We start from the raw sequence: 15,676 nt of genomic DNA, 5'->3' as shown, positions 1-15,676 counted from the left end.
GATAGGGCTTCTCTCCTGTGTGGATCATCTTGTGGGAATTAAGATAACTGCTACGAGTAAAGGTCCTTCCACACTCCATGCATTGATATGGTTTCTCTCCAGTGTGGATCAATTTGTGGTTTTTAAGACTACTGTTACGAGAAAAAGTTTTTCCACATTCCAAGCATTCATATGGTCTATCCCCTGTATGGCTCCTTTTATGGTTAGCCAGATCATAATTCTTCTTAAAACATTTCCCACATTCCATACATTTATATGGCTTCTCTCCTGTGTGGATCCTTTTATGGGAAGTAAGATCACAATTCCACCTAAAACTCTTTCCACATTCAAGACATTGATATGGCTTCTCTCCTGTGTGTATCATCTTGTGGTTTTTAAGATTACTGTTCAAAGTAAAAGACTTTCCACACTCCATACATTGATATGGTTTATCCCCTGTATGGCTCCTTTTATGGTAAGCCAGATCATAATTCTTCTTAAAACATTTCCCACATTCCATACATTCATATGGCTTCTCTCCTGTGTGGATCCATTTATGGGAAGTAAAATCACAATTCCACCTAAAACTCTTTCCACATTCAAGACATTTATATGGCTTCTCTCCTGTGTGGATCCTTTTATGGGAGGTGAGAGCACAATTCCACCTAAAGCTCTTTCCACACTCCATGCATTGATATGGCTTCTCTCCTGTGTGGATCCTTTTATGGGAGGTGAGAGCACAATTCCACCTAAAGCTCTTTCGACACTCCATGCATTGATATGGTTTCTCTCCTGTGTGGATCCTCTTGTGAATACTAAAATAAGTGTTACTCGTAAAGTGGTTTTTTCCATCAATCTTTGTTTGCATCTGATCGGCAAAATTCCTGTTTTTCTCTTTTGGATGGACCGGTTGACATTCTTCCTTACTATTCTTATTCACTTGCTCATTATAGCCTTGAAAGAGAAAAATGAAAAATGTAGCAAAATAGGAAAATGTACAAATCTGAAATTTAGCAAAAGAATCATCAATATATTTTGGCTCTTTTGTGGCAAACATGAAGATTCCAAACTACGGTGCTTCCAAAGACAGATTTTGAAATGGGATCCCACCAATTCTCATGTATCAGAATTGGGTGACATCCCAACGAAACTAGGACAAAATGCCTGAACTAATCTTTGAGCGATAGTGTGTTTTAAGCCGCTTAGGGACCTGGGATAATTCTTTCCGCCACAAGCTCCCAAAAGGGTTTGGACACTGTATAATGCTGGGGCAGCAACACACCCACCAGTTCCCCAACTTCATTGCAAAATCTCTGCAGAGCAGAATCTTTGAAACTCAATAAAATTTCTGGCTGGTAATAGCTTCTCATCCTCCACTTAGAATGATGCCAAACGCAGAACACAAGTGGGCACATCTCAGTCAGTTTGTCCAATGGTTAAAGCACCAGGCTAGCAACTGGGAGACTGTGAGTTCTAGTTCTATCTTAAGTATGAATGCTGTCTGAGTGATTTTGGACCGGTCTCTCTCAGCCAAAACCATATCAGAGTGTTATCGTTGGGGGACAAGAGGAAGAGGAAGGAGTACTGGTTGTGTCCACTCCCTTAACTTACTTGCAAAAATAATAAAGGCAGGATATAAATAAAAATTGATCTTTCTATCAAAAATTTCTAAGCCCTCCACCCACCCATCCCTTTGCTACATTTCTGAGCACAGACAGGGGTTCTTACCCAGAGAAGCCAGATTCCTTGAATTGTCCAGCATGACTTCCCCATGGAGAGCTTTTTGGGCAGGATCCAGCTGAGACCACTCCTCCTCAGAGAAATACACGGCCACTTCCTCAAAAGACACAACATCCTGAACAAGGAAACAAGTTTACCAAGAATAATGTGGCTGTTCAAGCAGAGAAACCCTATGAATAAAATGGGCATTCTTTGCAGAATTCAGAATGGGATCACACGGCTTTTGGCTGATGGAACAACTGAAGCACATTTCATCACACTGGGAAGATTGTGATGCCTTTCAGTGAAACCAATTAAAATAGTTTCCTAGGTCGACTGATAGTTGGGTATTAAACCCACTACTTATCACTGGTTCCAATTCTTCCTAGAGTGGGCAGAAGGAAACACAGGGAAAATCCATCTGATATTTTTGCCAATAGACTGCTTTATCCACTGAGGGATCAACCCTTTCCCCTACTCCACACCTTCATGAAAGTGTTGGAAGAGCTTGTAATGGTAGTGAGAATAACCCTGGGAGACAGGAGGAAGACCTCAGGACAAGACAACATCTGACCAATGAGATCTGAGCCTGAAGCAGGAGGGTGGAGAAATCTTATCTGAAGAGACAGGTAGGTTAAGCTGGGTGTGAATTTTCAAACATCTGGTTTAAAATGTATCTTCCTTGGAAACAAAAATTCCATGATAATTATACAGAATAAAATGAAATGAAACCATTGCACGTTTTGTAGACCTTTCCAATATTTCTCCTCTTACCTGACGCAGAAGTTCAGCCACTCTTTCAGTTCTATCACAAAGAGAAGGTGGTTCTAAAAATACTAAGGACAGCTTTCGATTACCTGTGAGACAAAAAATGGTAGAAGCAGACTGTAAAAGAGGGAGAGAGAGATTCCACTCAAGATGAACAAAACAATCATGTGGCTGGATGTTAAAACTTCGTATCCCATGGAAAGACCTTATGTTACCTGGTTTGATGTCCTGACTTTGACCTTCCTGGAAGCTCTCCCTGAATAGCAGCTTCTGACCGGATTGCGGTGAATCTTTGCACCTCTGGGGATACTCGGTGATAGGTTGCAAGGACTTGTGGAGAAGATGTGGCACGAGAAAGAAAGGAGGAGTAGAGGGATAGAAATGAATTATCAATATTGAATACTCAGCCTAGTATGCACCAAAGTCCATCGGTTACTCTGGAAAGCCACAATAGAAAAATGGACCCAAATTCATCGTCTGGAAGAATGGAACAAGATATCTTTGCAGCTCATAATCCCAGAAAGTTCTGCCAGAGAGGCATTGACAAATTCAGAAAGATTCTCTTTAAAACTACCAAGATTACATTCTCATACCTGCAACTCTCCTTGCATCTTCTCAGTCTCCTGAGTCAGCAAGAAGCCTTCGGCCAGGGACACCGCCTGGGAACTGGTCTCCGCTCCACACTCCCGCACCCATTGCTCCATCTCTGGGGGAAGGACAGACAGGAACTGCTCCAGGAGCACCAGGTCCAACATCTGAGCCTTGGTGTGTCTTTCCGGCTGCAGCCACTGACGGCAAAGGTGGTGAAGCTGACTGCAAACTTCTCGGGGACTCTTCCCCTCCTGGAACTGCACTTTTCTGAAGTCACAACATTGGACCTCTGAACTGCTGGCTTCCTCTTCTTGGTTCTTCTGCCCAGGACTTGCCCCATTCTTCCCACAGCTCCAAGGCTGAGCAGCTGGATGGGCTTTTCCAGCTCCTGCATTTCCTGGGCTTTGTCCCTCCATCTTCTCTCTGGTCTCTAGTCCACCTCCAAACTCTCCCCAGGTCTTCCTAATCACAAGAGGTCTGGCCAAAGCTCCTAACACCATTCAGCCCAATTCCTTCACAAGATACTTTGGTCTCCAATGGAATCAAGAAAAAATTACGGCTACAGAATTGAAATGGAAAACACAAGGATGGTCAACATGGTGGGAAATTTGAATACTGAGCATCCTCCTCCATACATAAATAAACAAAGAAACATGCAAACAATATTCCTATGAACCAACCAAGTTCTGCAATTGGGTTTTTTTTGGGGGGGGGGGGGGATATTAGATATACTTGTTTATGTTTAGGGAAAGTTTGCTAGAATCTTTTGCCTCAACTTTTATCAAGGAATCAAAATATTGGATAAGTACATTTAAAATATGATTTGGGTTTCTATTCCCTAATTATTAATATCAAATCATTTCTGTTGCTGCCTACAACCCTTTGTACAATCCAAATTATGTCTCTAGTAAAAAAAAGAATTACGCCAGAAGCCAGAATTAACAAGCCACCATCCAATGCATGGCCCTTCTTGTAACAGGTTCTTTGTTTGCCTGCAGGCAGAGACGCCAAAGAGAACGTGGGGAAAGGCAGGAAAGGAGGAAAGCGGGTTCCAGTCCTTACACGCCTTGCCCTCAACTCTTCACACACGGAACTGCAGCCTTGCATACAAAGGCAACCGGGGGGACTTTGGCCGGTGGCTTCTCTGGGCCCAGGAAAGGGGAGGCGAGGGAAAAACCCTTCTGGAAAAGGGCCGAGAAACCTGCAGGAAATTCTCCAGGAATCAAGACATTCTGCGTGTTTGGGGAAAGCAGCCTCTCCCTCTCCCCGCATGCAGAGGGTTGCCGGAGGAAACGGAGGGTCGATGGGTCCCCTCTTTCTGGCGACCCCGATTTCCTTCCTGGAGAAAACGGGGCAGGTGCGGGGCTGCCCTGCGTGTCCCTTTCTTCCACGGGGTGGCAGGGGAACATGGGACCTCGAACTCTCCCTCCCTCCCTCCCCTTTCCGCCCCTTGGAGCTTGGCGAAGCTTTGCGTGCTCCAGGCTCCCCTCCAGCGTCAGAGGAAAGAGTCCCGCTCACTCCGAGTCTCGCCTGGATCTCCACCCGAGAGAGAATCCCTTCCAGCCTCTCGGCCTCCTGGCTCAGCCGAAGCTTCTCAGCGGAGGGAAGAAGAATCGGACGCCGCAGAAAAAGCAGACACGCTCCCAGCCTTTGCCGGGAAGTTTTGAGTTCCCGAAAGAGCCAGGCGCATGCTCAGTTCCCTCTGGAAGGGGGCTGCCCATCCCTTCCAAGGGCTGACGAGGGAGACCCCTGGTGGACTCTGGGCGCTACGACAGGGGATCCCGCAAAGGAGCAGAACACCAAAGCAGATTCCACGGGGGCCAAGGATGATGGGCATGGGAGTGGAAGGAAAGCGTCTCTCCACAAGTCTTGACTTTCCAAATAGGTGGCCGATTCTATACAGTTTTACAACTTCCTCTTCTTAATGTCTGGGAACTATGTGTGGTTTGTGGGCATTGAGGAAATCATACTTGAAGCTCCTTTTCTTGAAGATCAGAGTCAGAAACTGGCAAAATCCTTGGCTGATGCACCTCAGGAGATCCCCTCCTCCTCCCACTTCCTCCTCCTCCTCCTGTGCTGAAGGTGATCCAGGCAGGCTATGCGTGGGAAACCCTCCCTCTTCCCTCAGGCTCACAATTCTGGGAGTTGAAACTCAGAATACTCCAGGGGTCCAACAAGGTCAGCAGTCATCGTAAAGGGTTGCCTGGCAAAGCGAATATCAAGCCAGCCATGCACAGAGAGTCCTCGACTGGCAATAATTCAGTGACCATTGAAAATCACAATGAAAAAAAAAAGATTCATGACCATTTTTCACACTTACGGAGGTTGCACCATCCCCATGGTCCTGTGGTCAAAATTCAGACGCTTGGCAACTGAGTTGTGTTTATGAAGTTACAGTGACCCATGGTCGTGTCAATACCCTTTGCGATCTTCTAATAAAAACAATGGAGAAGCCAGATTCTCTGAAAAACCATCTTACTAATTTAACAACTGCAGTGATTCACTTAACAACTGGGGCAATAAAAATCCTGAAATGGGGAAAAATTCACTTAACAACCTTCTCCTCTAGCAATAGAAATTTTGTGTTCAATTCTGGTCGTAAGTAGAGGACTATGTCTATTCTTTTCCTTTTCTCTGGAGCCTGCAAAAGAAGGGAATGGCCACAGAAGGCAGACACAAAGTGGGCCTTGCTGGGGAGATCACTGACATAAGAGAAGGCACAGGAAAAGTTGTTCTGGCTGAAACAAAGGGTCTCATGGTTAAGTTATGTGGTTTGTTTGGGAATTGGCCTTTTAAGTATTCATGGCACTTACTGGAACCAATAAAGGTAACATTGCTGTCTGATTGTTGTGGTTTCTAAGATGCTCCCAAAAAACAAGAATCATCTACAACAGGGGTGTCAAACTCAACACCCGTGGGATGCTTAAATCCAGCCAGCGGTGCCAGCCTGGAAATTTGAAATGATTCGCCCACGGTGCCAAAACCTCTAAAACAGACCGCCTCTGCCACCTGTGCCTCATTTTTACCCTCCATGGCTTCCTGCAGCACTCTACTGGCCTAAAAGAGCCTGAAAAACTAGCCCAAAATGGGCCAAAACGGAATAAAATGGGCCATTTTGATCCCAAAACAGGACAAAACTGCCTTGAAAAATGGCTAAAAAACAGACTGAAAACAGGTCAAACAATGGGCCAAAATGGCCAAAAAACAGGCTGAAAAAGTGGCCCAGAACAGACTGAAAAAAGGCCCAAAACAGGGAGAACAATGGGGTAAAACTCAAAATGGTGGAAACAGGCTGGAAAAAATGCTCAAAATGGCTGAAAAATGGGTCCGAAATGGCCTGAAAGAGAGGCCTAAAATGGCCTGAAAAACAAGCCCAAAACAGGGCGGAAAAAATGCCGCAAACAGAGCTATAGAATAGGGCGAAAAATGGAGCTCAAAATGGCTGAAAAACGAGCCGAAAAACCCCCGATACCGGCTGAAAAATGGGCCCAAAACAGCCTAAAAATGGGCCTAAAAAGAGCTGAAAACTAGGTCCAAAATGGGTGAAAATTGGCTGGAACATTAGGCCCAAAACAGGCCAAGAAATCGGCCAATAACAGCCAAATAGCCCCAAAATGGCAAAACAACCAAGCTCCGAGACCACAAAGTATCCCTCATCCCAACCCTAAACTTCAAATATTCTCCCGTATGTATTCTGTATTTCATGGAGTCCTATAAAATCTCTCTATGACTCATCTAGGTTCTTCTTGAATGCTTGGCTAGTGAGTCATTTTCCTCTAGAAGAACCTTCCTTGGTAGCTACTGCCTTTGGACAAAGCTAGTAGATTGAAAGGAATAGATATTTCCACAGCACAAGGAACTTGTAAAGGTTTGTGGAAATCCCTTTGAGGGACAAGGAGAATAGATGCTACTTAGGGTAATATTGAATAAAAGATGGAGTCGGCAGTTGCATAACTGGCAAGGAAGGAATCTTAAAAACAATGAGCACTGATGTATCAGACTGTTATTGTTTTATTCTACGACCAATCCGCTCTCACAGAGAGGGACTTCTCCGGGTGCCGACCGCCAAACAGTGTCGGGGGGCGACACCCAGGAGCAGAGCCTTCTCTGTGATGGGCCCAGCCCTGTGGAATGACCTCCCCCGGGACATCAGGATTACTTCCGATCTCCGCTCCTTCCGTGTACAACTGAAAACCCACCTCTTCCAACTATCTGGCCTGGCTCAACCGTAATTTTCCCGTACTCCTCCTGACTGTCTGTTTTTTAACATTTTGAATTTGGATTGTACATGGGGTTTTGTAATTAGGGTATTTTAATGGTTTTTAATTGTCTATGTATTGTATCTGTTAACCTCCTCCGAACATGTGTGTCTTTGTACTTATGTATGTCATGGATTTATGTAAATGTTATATGTTTTTTACTCCATTGTACGCCGCCCCGAGTCCTTTTCGGAAAGGGAGCGGCTAATAAATTTAAATTATTATTATTATTATTATTTATTCAATGCATATGCGCTACCTCTCTGTTAGAAGCAACTTTAAGAAATGGCAGATTTCTACTTTCAGACTTGCCCAATTCTATTAATACAACCTTACAACAGAGTATGAATAGTAGTACAATAGCCTTACAAAAGAGTTAGCCAATCCTTTCTGGCTACCTCACAGATCTTAAAGCATATTGCTAAGCCCACTTTTGAAGAAATGATTTCAAGCTAGTGAGATTCCCAAACCCAAAGTAGTAGTAATTCCTTAGTGAATTGCATCACATCCTAATGTAGCAGATCTCTACCGCCAATTCCTGCAGCGATTGCCCTAACTTTATTTCAGGCTCTGCGGTTTTTGAAAGTCCCTTTCCTCAGTTGATGCTCGACAGCTTCTGATGCCAGAATACTTTGAATTCCCCTTTTCCTTTGAGATATATCAACCACCTGTTAAACAATCACACCAACTTTACTTCTTTAATTTAATCTAAGGCTACAGGTACATATAGCAAAAAAAAAATCAATGTTAGCTTTTGTCTGGGGCTTTGTCATTCCACAGGAAAAGAGAATTTGGCACCTTCACTGGAGAAAAACCTTTGCATATGTATTTATAGGACTTCCTACAGTTGAGGCTCCTTTTCAGAGCTCTTCATCTGAACCTTCTTCCATAGAATATAAACGTGTTCAGGTTTATAGAATAGAATAGAATAGAATAGAATAGAATAAAACAGAACAGAATTCTTTATTGGCCAAGTGGGATTGGACACACAAGGAATTTGTTTTGGTACATATGCTCTCATGGTACATAAAAGATACAATTGTCAAGAATCATAAGATTTAATGATAGTCATAGGGTACAAATCAGAATCAAATCATATTAGGAATCAATCAATATAAATCATAAAGATACAAGCAACAAAGTTACAGTCATACAGTCATAAGTGGGAGGAGATGAGTGATAGGAAAAATGAGAGGATTAATAGTAGTGCAGGCTTAGTAAATAGTTTGACAGTGTTGAGGGAATTATGTTTAGCAGAGTGATGGCATGTGGAAAAAAACTGTCCTTGTCTGTAGTTTTTCTGGGGTACAGTGCACTTCAGCGTCGTTTTGAGGGTAGGAGTGGAAACAGTTTATGCCCATGATGTGACGGCTCAGTAGATATTTTCACAGCCCTCTTTTTGACTCGTGCATTGTACGGGTCTTCAATGGAAGGCAGGTTGGTAATAAATGTTTTTTCTGCAGATCTAATTATCCTCTGAAATCTGTGTCTGTCTTGTTGGGTTGCAGAACCAGTGACACAACTGGATTATACTAAATAATACTTTCTGTCTTATTGATTATCTCTAGTCACCGTCTCACCCAGTATATCTGAATTCAGTTATTTTCATCACCTGTATTGATATGGCTTCTCCCATTTGTGAATCTTTCAATGGCAAGCAAGAGTGAATCTTCCTGGAAAGCTTTTTCCACACTCCATTCATTCATAGGGTTTTTTTCCCTTCTATGGATCATTTCATGGGACGTAAGACGATAATTATTCCTAAAGCCCTTTCCACACTCTATACATTGATAGGGCTTCTCTCCTGTGTGGATCATCTTGTGGGAATTAAGATAACTGCTACGAGTAAAGTTCCTTCCACACTCCATACATTCATATGGCTTCTCTCCTGTGTGGATCAATTTGTGGTTTTTAAGACTACTGTTATAAGTAAAGGTTTTTCCACATTCCAAGCATTCATATGGTCTATCCCCTGTATGGCTCCTTTTATGGTAAGACAGATCATAATTCTTCTTAAAACATTTCCCACATTCCATACATTTATATGGCTTCCCTCCTGTGTGGATCCTTTTATGGGAAGTAAGATTACCATTCTTCCCAAAGCCCTTTCCACACTCCATACATTTATATGGCTTCTCTCCTGTGTGGATCCTTTTATGAGAGGTGAGATCACAATTCCACCTAAAACTCTTTCCACATTCAAGACATTGATATAGCTTCTCTTCTGTGTGGATCCTCTTGTGGGAACTAAGACTGTTATGACGAGTAAAGCTCTTTCCACACTCCACGCATTGATATGGTTTCTCTCCTGTGTGGATCCTCTTGTGGGAATTAAGACTAGTGCTACAATTAAAGCTCTTTCCACACTCCGTGCATTTATAAGGCTTTTCTCCTGTGTGGATCCTCTTGTGGGAATTAAGATGACTGATACGAATAAAGGTCTTTCCACATTCCATGCATTGATATGGTTTCTCTCCTGTGTGGATCCTCTTGTGGGAATTAAGATGACTGATACAAATAAAGGTATTTCCACATTCCATGCATTGATATGGTTTCTCTCCTGTGTGGATCCTCTTGTGAATATTAAGGTAAGTGTTACTCGTAAAGCTCTTTCCACACTCCATGCATTTACAACGCTTTTCTCCTGTATGGCTCCTCTCGTGGGAATTAATACGACAGATACGAGTAAAGCTCTTTCCACACTCCAGGCATTGAAATGGTTTCTCTCCTTCGTGGATTCTCTTGTGGGAATCAACACTAGTGCTACAAATAAAGGCCTTTCCACACTCCATGCATTTATAGGGTCTTTCTCCTGTATGATTCATTTGATGGATTTTAAGAGGGTCATAACAAGAGAAGATATTTCCGCAATCCATGGAATTATATTGTTTGTCTTCTGAATGTGTCTCTTTATGGGAAATGAGATGCTCGGATTTATTAAAGCTCTTTTTACGAACCATACATTTACATGGTATTTCTCCTGTATCAATGATTGTATGGTTAAGCAGACGATTGACAGAAGGAAAGCTTTTTTTAATTTCATTTTGTGATTGTTTTTTTTCATCAATCTTTGTTTGCATCTGATCCGCAAAATTCCTGTTTTTCTCTTTTGGATGAACCGGTTGACATTGTTCCTTACGATTCTTATTCACTTGCACATAAGAACCTTGAAAGAGAAAAATGTAAAATGTAGCAAACTAGGAAAATGAACAAATCTGAAATTTAGCAAAAGAATCATCAACATATTTTGGCTCTTTTGTGGCAAACATGAAGATTCCAAACTACGGTGCTTCCAAAGACAGATTTTGAACTGGGCTCCCACCAATTCTCATGTATCAGAATTGGGTGACATCCCAACGAAACTAAGACAAAATGCCTGATCTAATCTTTGAGCGATAGTGTGTTTTAGCCGCTTGGGGACCTGGGATAAATCTTTCCGCCACAAGCTCCCAAAAGGGTTTGGACACTGTATAATGCTGGGGCAGCAACATACCCACCAGCTGCTAACTTTGGTGAAAAATCTCCATCTGTCTTCAGAGCAGAATCTTTCAAAGTCAATAAAACTTTTGCTTGGCAGTATCTTCCCATCCTCAACTTAGAATGATGCCAAACTCAGAACACAAGTGGGCACATCTCAGTCAGTTTGGTCCAATAGTTAAAGCACCAGGCTAGAAACTGGGAGACTGTGAGTTATAGTTCTATCTTAAGCATGAATGCTGTCTGGGTGATTTTGGGCCGGTCTCTCTCAGCCCAAACCATATCAGAGTGTTATCGTTGGGGGACAAGAGGAAGAGGAAGGAGTACTGGTTGTGTCCACTCCCTTAACTTACTTGCAAAAAATCATAAAGGCAGGATATAAATAAAAAGTGATCTTTCTATCAAAGATTTCTAAGCCCTCCACCCACCCATCCCTTTGCTACATTTCTGAGCACAGACAGGGGTTCTTACCCAGAGAAGCCAGATTCCTTGAATTCTCCAGCATGACTTCCCCATGGAGAGCTTTTTGGGCAGGATCCAGCTGAGACCACTCCTCCTCTGAGAAATGCACGGCCACTTCCTCAAAAGACACAACATCCTGAACAAGGAAACAAGGTTCCCAAGAATAATGTGGCAGTTCTTTCACCAATTTAAGCAGAGAAACCCTATGAACAAAATGGGCATCCTTTGAGAATTCAGAATGGGATCACATGGCTTTTGGCTGATGGAACAACTGAAGCACATTTCATCACACTAGGAGGATTGTGATGCCTTTCAGTGAAACCAAGTAACATAGTTTCCCTAGTCGACTGATAGTTCGGTATTAAACCCACTACTTGTCACTGCCTCCAATTCTTCCTACAGTGGGCTGATATTTTTTGCCAATACACTGTTTTATCCACTGAGGGATCAACCCTTTCCCCTACTCCACACCTTCATGAAAGTGTTGGAAGAGCTTGTAATGTTAGTGAGAATGACCCTGGGAGACAGGAGGAAGTTCTCAGATCAAGACAACATCTAACCAATGAGATCTGAGCCTGAAGAGGGAGAGTGGAGAAAGCTTATCAGATAGGACAGGTAGGTTATGCCAAGTGTGAATTTTCAATGATCTGATCTAAAATTTGTCTTACTTAGAAAAAGCTATATTACTCATTGAAAAATATACAGAGTAAAATGAAACCATGCCAAGTTTCGTAGACCTTTCCAATATTTCTCCTCTTACCTGAGGCAGAAGTTCAGCCACTCTTTCAGCTGTATCACAAAGAGAAGGTGGTTCTAAAAATACTAAGGACAGCTTTCTATTATCTGTGAGACAGAAAATGGAAGAAGCAGACAGTTAAAAGACAGAGAGAGATTCCACTCAAGACAAACAAAACAATCATATGGATGGATATCCAAACTTCGTATCCCATGGAAAGACCTTATGTTACCTGGTGTGATGTCCTGACTTTGACCTTCCTGGAAGCTCTCCCTGAATAGCAGCTGCTGACTGGATTGCGGTGAATCTTTGCACCTCTGGGGATACTCGGTGATAGGTTGCAAGGACTTGTGGAGAAGATGTGGCACGAGAAAGAAAGGAGGAGTAGAGGGATAGAAATGAATTATCAATATTGAATACTCAGCCTAGCATACACCAAAGTCCATCGGTTACTCTGGAAAGCCACAATAGAAAAATGGACCCAAATTCATCCTCTGGAAGAATAATAGAAGAGATCTTAGCAGCTCATAATCCCAGAAAGTTCTACCATAGAAACATTGACAAATTCAGAAAGATTCTCTTTAGAACTACCAAGATTACTTTCTCATACCTGCAACTCTCCTTGCATCTTCTCAGTCTCCTGAGTCAGCAAGAAACCTTCGGCCAGGGACACCGCCTGGGAACTGGTCTCCGCTCCACACTCCCGCACCCATTGCTGCATCTCTGGGGGAAGGACAGCCAGGAACTGCTCCAGGAGCACCAGGTCCAACATCTGAGCCTTGGTGTGTCTTTCCGGCTGCAGCCACTGACGGCAAAGGTGGTGAAGTTGACTGCAAACATCTCGGGGACTCTTCCCCTCCTGGAACTGCACTTTTCTGAAGTCACAACATTGGACCTCTGAACTGCTGGCTTCCTCTTCTTGGCTCTTCTGCCCAGGACTTCCCCCATTCTTCCCACAGCTCCAAGGCTGAGCAGCTGGATGGGCTTTTCCAGCTCCTGCATCTCCTGGGCTTTGTCCCTCCATCTTCTCTCTGGTCTCTAATCCAACTCCAAACTCTGCCCAGGTCTTCCTAATCACAAGAGGTCTGGCCAAACTTCCTAACGCCATTCAGCGCAATTCCTTCACAAGATACTTTGGTCTCCAGTGGAATAAAGAAAAAATTACGGCTACAGAATTGAAATGGAAAACACAAGAATGTTCAACATGGTGGGAAATTTGAATACTGACCATCCTCCTCCATACATAAATAAACAAACAAAGAAATATGCAAACAATATTCTTATGAACCCACCAAGTTCTGCAATTGGGGTTTTTTTTTGGGGGGGGGGGTTGGGGATATTAGATATACTTGTTTATGTTTGGGGAAAGTCTGCTAGGACTCTTCTGCCTCAACTTCTATCAAGGAATCAAAATATTGGATAAGTACATTTAAAATATGATTTGGGTTTCTATTCCCTAATTATTAATATCAAATCATTTCTGTTGCTGCCTACAACCCTTTGCACAATCCAAATTATGTCTCTAATATAAAAAAAATCATGCCAGAAGCCAGGATTAACAAGCGACCATCCAATGAACGGCCCTTCTTGTAACAGGTTCTTTGTTTGCCTGCAGGCAGAGACACCAAAGAGAACGTGGGGAAAGGCAGGAAAGGAGGAAAGCGGGTTCCAGTCCTTACACGCCTTGCCCTCAACTCTTCACACACGGAACTGCAGCCTTGCATACAAAGGCAACCGGGGGGACTTTGGCCGGTGGCTTCTCTGGGCCCAGGAAAGGGGAGGCGAGGGAAAAACCCTTCTGGAAAAGGGCCGAGAAACCTGCAGGAAATTCTCCAGGAATCAAGACATTCTGCGTGTTTGGGGAAGGCAGCCTCTCCCCGCATGCAGAGGGTTGCCGGAGGAAACGGAGGGTCGATGGGTCCCCTCTTTCTGGCGACCCCGATTTCCTTCCTGGAGAAAACGGGGAAGGTGCGGGGCTGCCCTGCGTGTCCCTTTCTTCCACGGGGTGGCAGGGGAACATGGGACCTCGAACTCTCCCTCCCTCCCTCCCTCCCCTTTCCGCCCCTTGGAGCTTGGCGAAGCAGCGTCAGAGGAAACAGCCCCACTCACTCCGAGTCTCCCCTGCATCTCCACCCGAGAGAGAATCCCTTCCAGCCTCTCGGCCTCCTGGCTCAGCCGAAGCTTCTCAGCGGAGGGAAGAAGAATCGGACGCCGCAGAAAAAGCAGACACGCTCCCAGCCTTTCCCGGGAACTTTTGAGTTCCCGAAAGAGCCAGGTGCATGCTCAGTTCCCTCTGGAAGGGGGCTGCCCATCCCTTCCAAGGGCTGACGAGGGAGACCCCTGGTGGACTCTGGGCGCTACGTCAGGGGACCCTGCAAAGCCGCAGAAGGACCAGAGCAGGTTCCACGGGGGCCAAGGATGATGGGCATGGGAGTGGAAGGAAAGCGTCTCTCCACAAGTCTTGCCTTTCCAAATAGGTGGCCGATTCTATACAGTTTTACAACTTCCTCTTCTTAATGTCTGGGAACTAAACACAAAATCCTTGGCTGATGCACCTCAGGAGATCCCCTCCTCCCACCTCCTCCTCCTCCTCCCACCTCCTGTGCTGAAGGTGATCCAGGCAGGCTATGCGTGGGAAACCCTCCCTCTTCCCTCAGGCTCACAATTCTGGGAGTTGAAACTCAGAATACTCCTGGGGTCCAACAAGGTCAGCAGTCATCGTAAAGGGTTGCCTGGCAAAGCGAATATCAAGCCAGCCATGCACAGAGAGTCCTCGACTGACAACAATTCAGTGACCCTTCAAAATCACAATGCAAAAAAAAAAGGATTCATGACCATTTTTCACACTTATGGACACTGCACCATCCCCATGGTCCTGTGGTCAAAATTCAGACGCTTGGCAACTGAGTCGTGTTTATGACAGATACAGAGTCCCTGGGTCGTGTCATAACCTTCTGCGACCTTCTAATAAATAGTCAATGGAGAAGCCAGATTCTCTGAAAAACCATCTTACTAATTAAACAACTGCAGTGATTCACTTAACAACTGGGGCAATAAAAATTCTGAAATTGAGAAAAATTCACTTAACAACTTTCTCCTCTAGCAATAGAAATTTTGTGTTCAATTCTGGTCGTAAGTAGAGGACTATGTCTATTCTTTTCCTTTTCTCTGGAGCCTGCAAAAGAAGGGAATGGCCACAGAAGGCGGACAGAAAGTGGGCCTTGCTGGGGAGATGGCTGACATAAGGGACAGGAAAAGTTGTTCTGGCTGAAACAAAGGGTCTCATTGTTAAGTCATGTGGTTTGTTGAGAATCTTCCTTTTAAGTATTCATGGCACTTACTGGAACCAATTAAGGTAAGATTGCTGCCTGATTGTTGTGGTTTCTAAGATGCTCCCAAAAAACAAGAATCATCTACAACAGGGGTGTCAAACTCAACACCCGCGGGATGCTTAAATCCAGCCAGCGGTGCCAGCCTGGACATTTGAAATGATTCGCCCACGGTGCCAAAACATCTAAAACAGGCCGCCTCTGCCACCCGTGCCTCATTTTTACCCTCCAGGGCTTCCTGCAGCACTCTACTGGCCTAAAAGAGCCTGAAAAACTAGCCCAAAATGGGCCAAAACGGAATAAAATGGGCCATTTTGATCCCAAAACAGGACACAAATGCCTTGAAAAATGGCTGA

General features: G+C 44.1%; 2 protein-coding genes across 4 annotated transcripts in view; both read right to left on the bottom strand.

The window, feature by feature from the left end:
• Positions 1-4,735, bottom strand: part of LOC309397526 (uncharacterized protein) — a 73,450-nt gene extending 68,715 nt beyond the window's left edge. For 2 of the 3 annotated variants that reach the window (XM_081963616.1, XM_081963615.1), the window contains exon 1: positions 4,576-4,726. The gene's annotated coding sequence lies outside the window, so the exon portion shown is untranslated. Of the gene's footprint in view, positions 1-4,575 lie in introns of all 3 variants that reach the window. The other variant, XM_081963619.1, reaches the window with a different exon arrangement.
• LOC309382369 (putative zinc finger protein 75C) lies at positions 504-14,244 on the bottom strand (the record flags this gene model as incomplete). The annotated part of the gene is made up of 7 exons (XM_081933909.1): positions 14,101-14,244; positions 12,602-13,158; positions 12,224-12,338; positions 12,016-12,098; positions 1,708-1,834; positions 729-933; positions 504-519 (listed from the first exon to the last, which is right to left on the bottom strand). The coding sequence occupies exons 2-7, from the start codon at positions 13,097-13,099 to the stop codon at positions 504-506; spliced, it is 1,044 nt and encodes a 347-aa protein (XP_081790035.1). The 5' UTR covers positions 13,100-13,158; positions 14,101-14,244.
• Positions 14,245-15,676: the final 1,432 nt, after the last annotated feature.

The sequence above is a fragment of the Natrix helvetica genome (assembly GCF_964273705.1).
Source record: "Natrix helvetica genome assembly, chromosome: 1".
NCBI lineage: Eukaryota > Metazoa > Chordata > Lepidosauria > Squamata > Natricidae > Natrix > Natrix helvetica.
The sequence above is the reverse complement of the archived record's forward strand: the minus strand, read 5'-3'. Positions and strand labels throughout refer to the sequence as shown.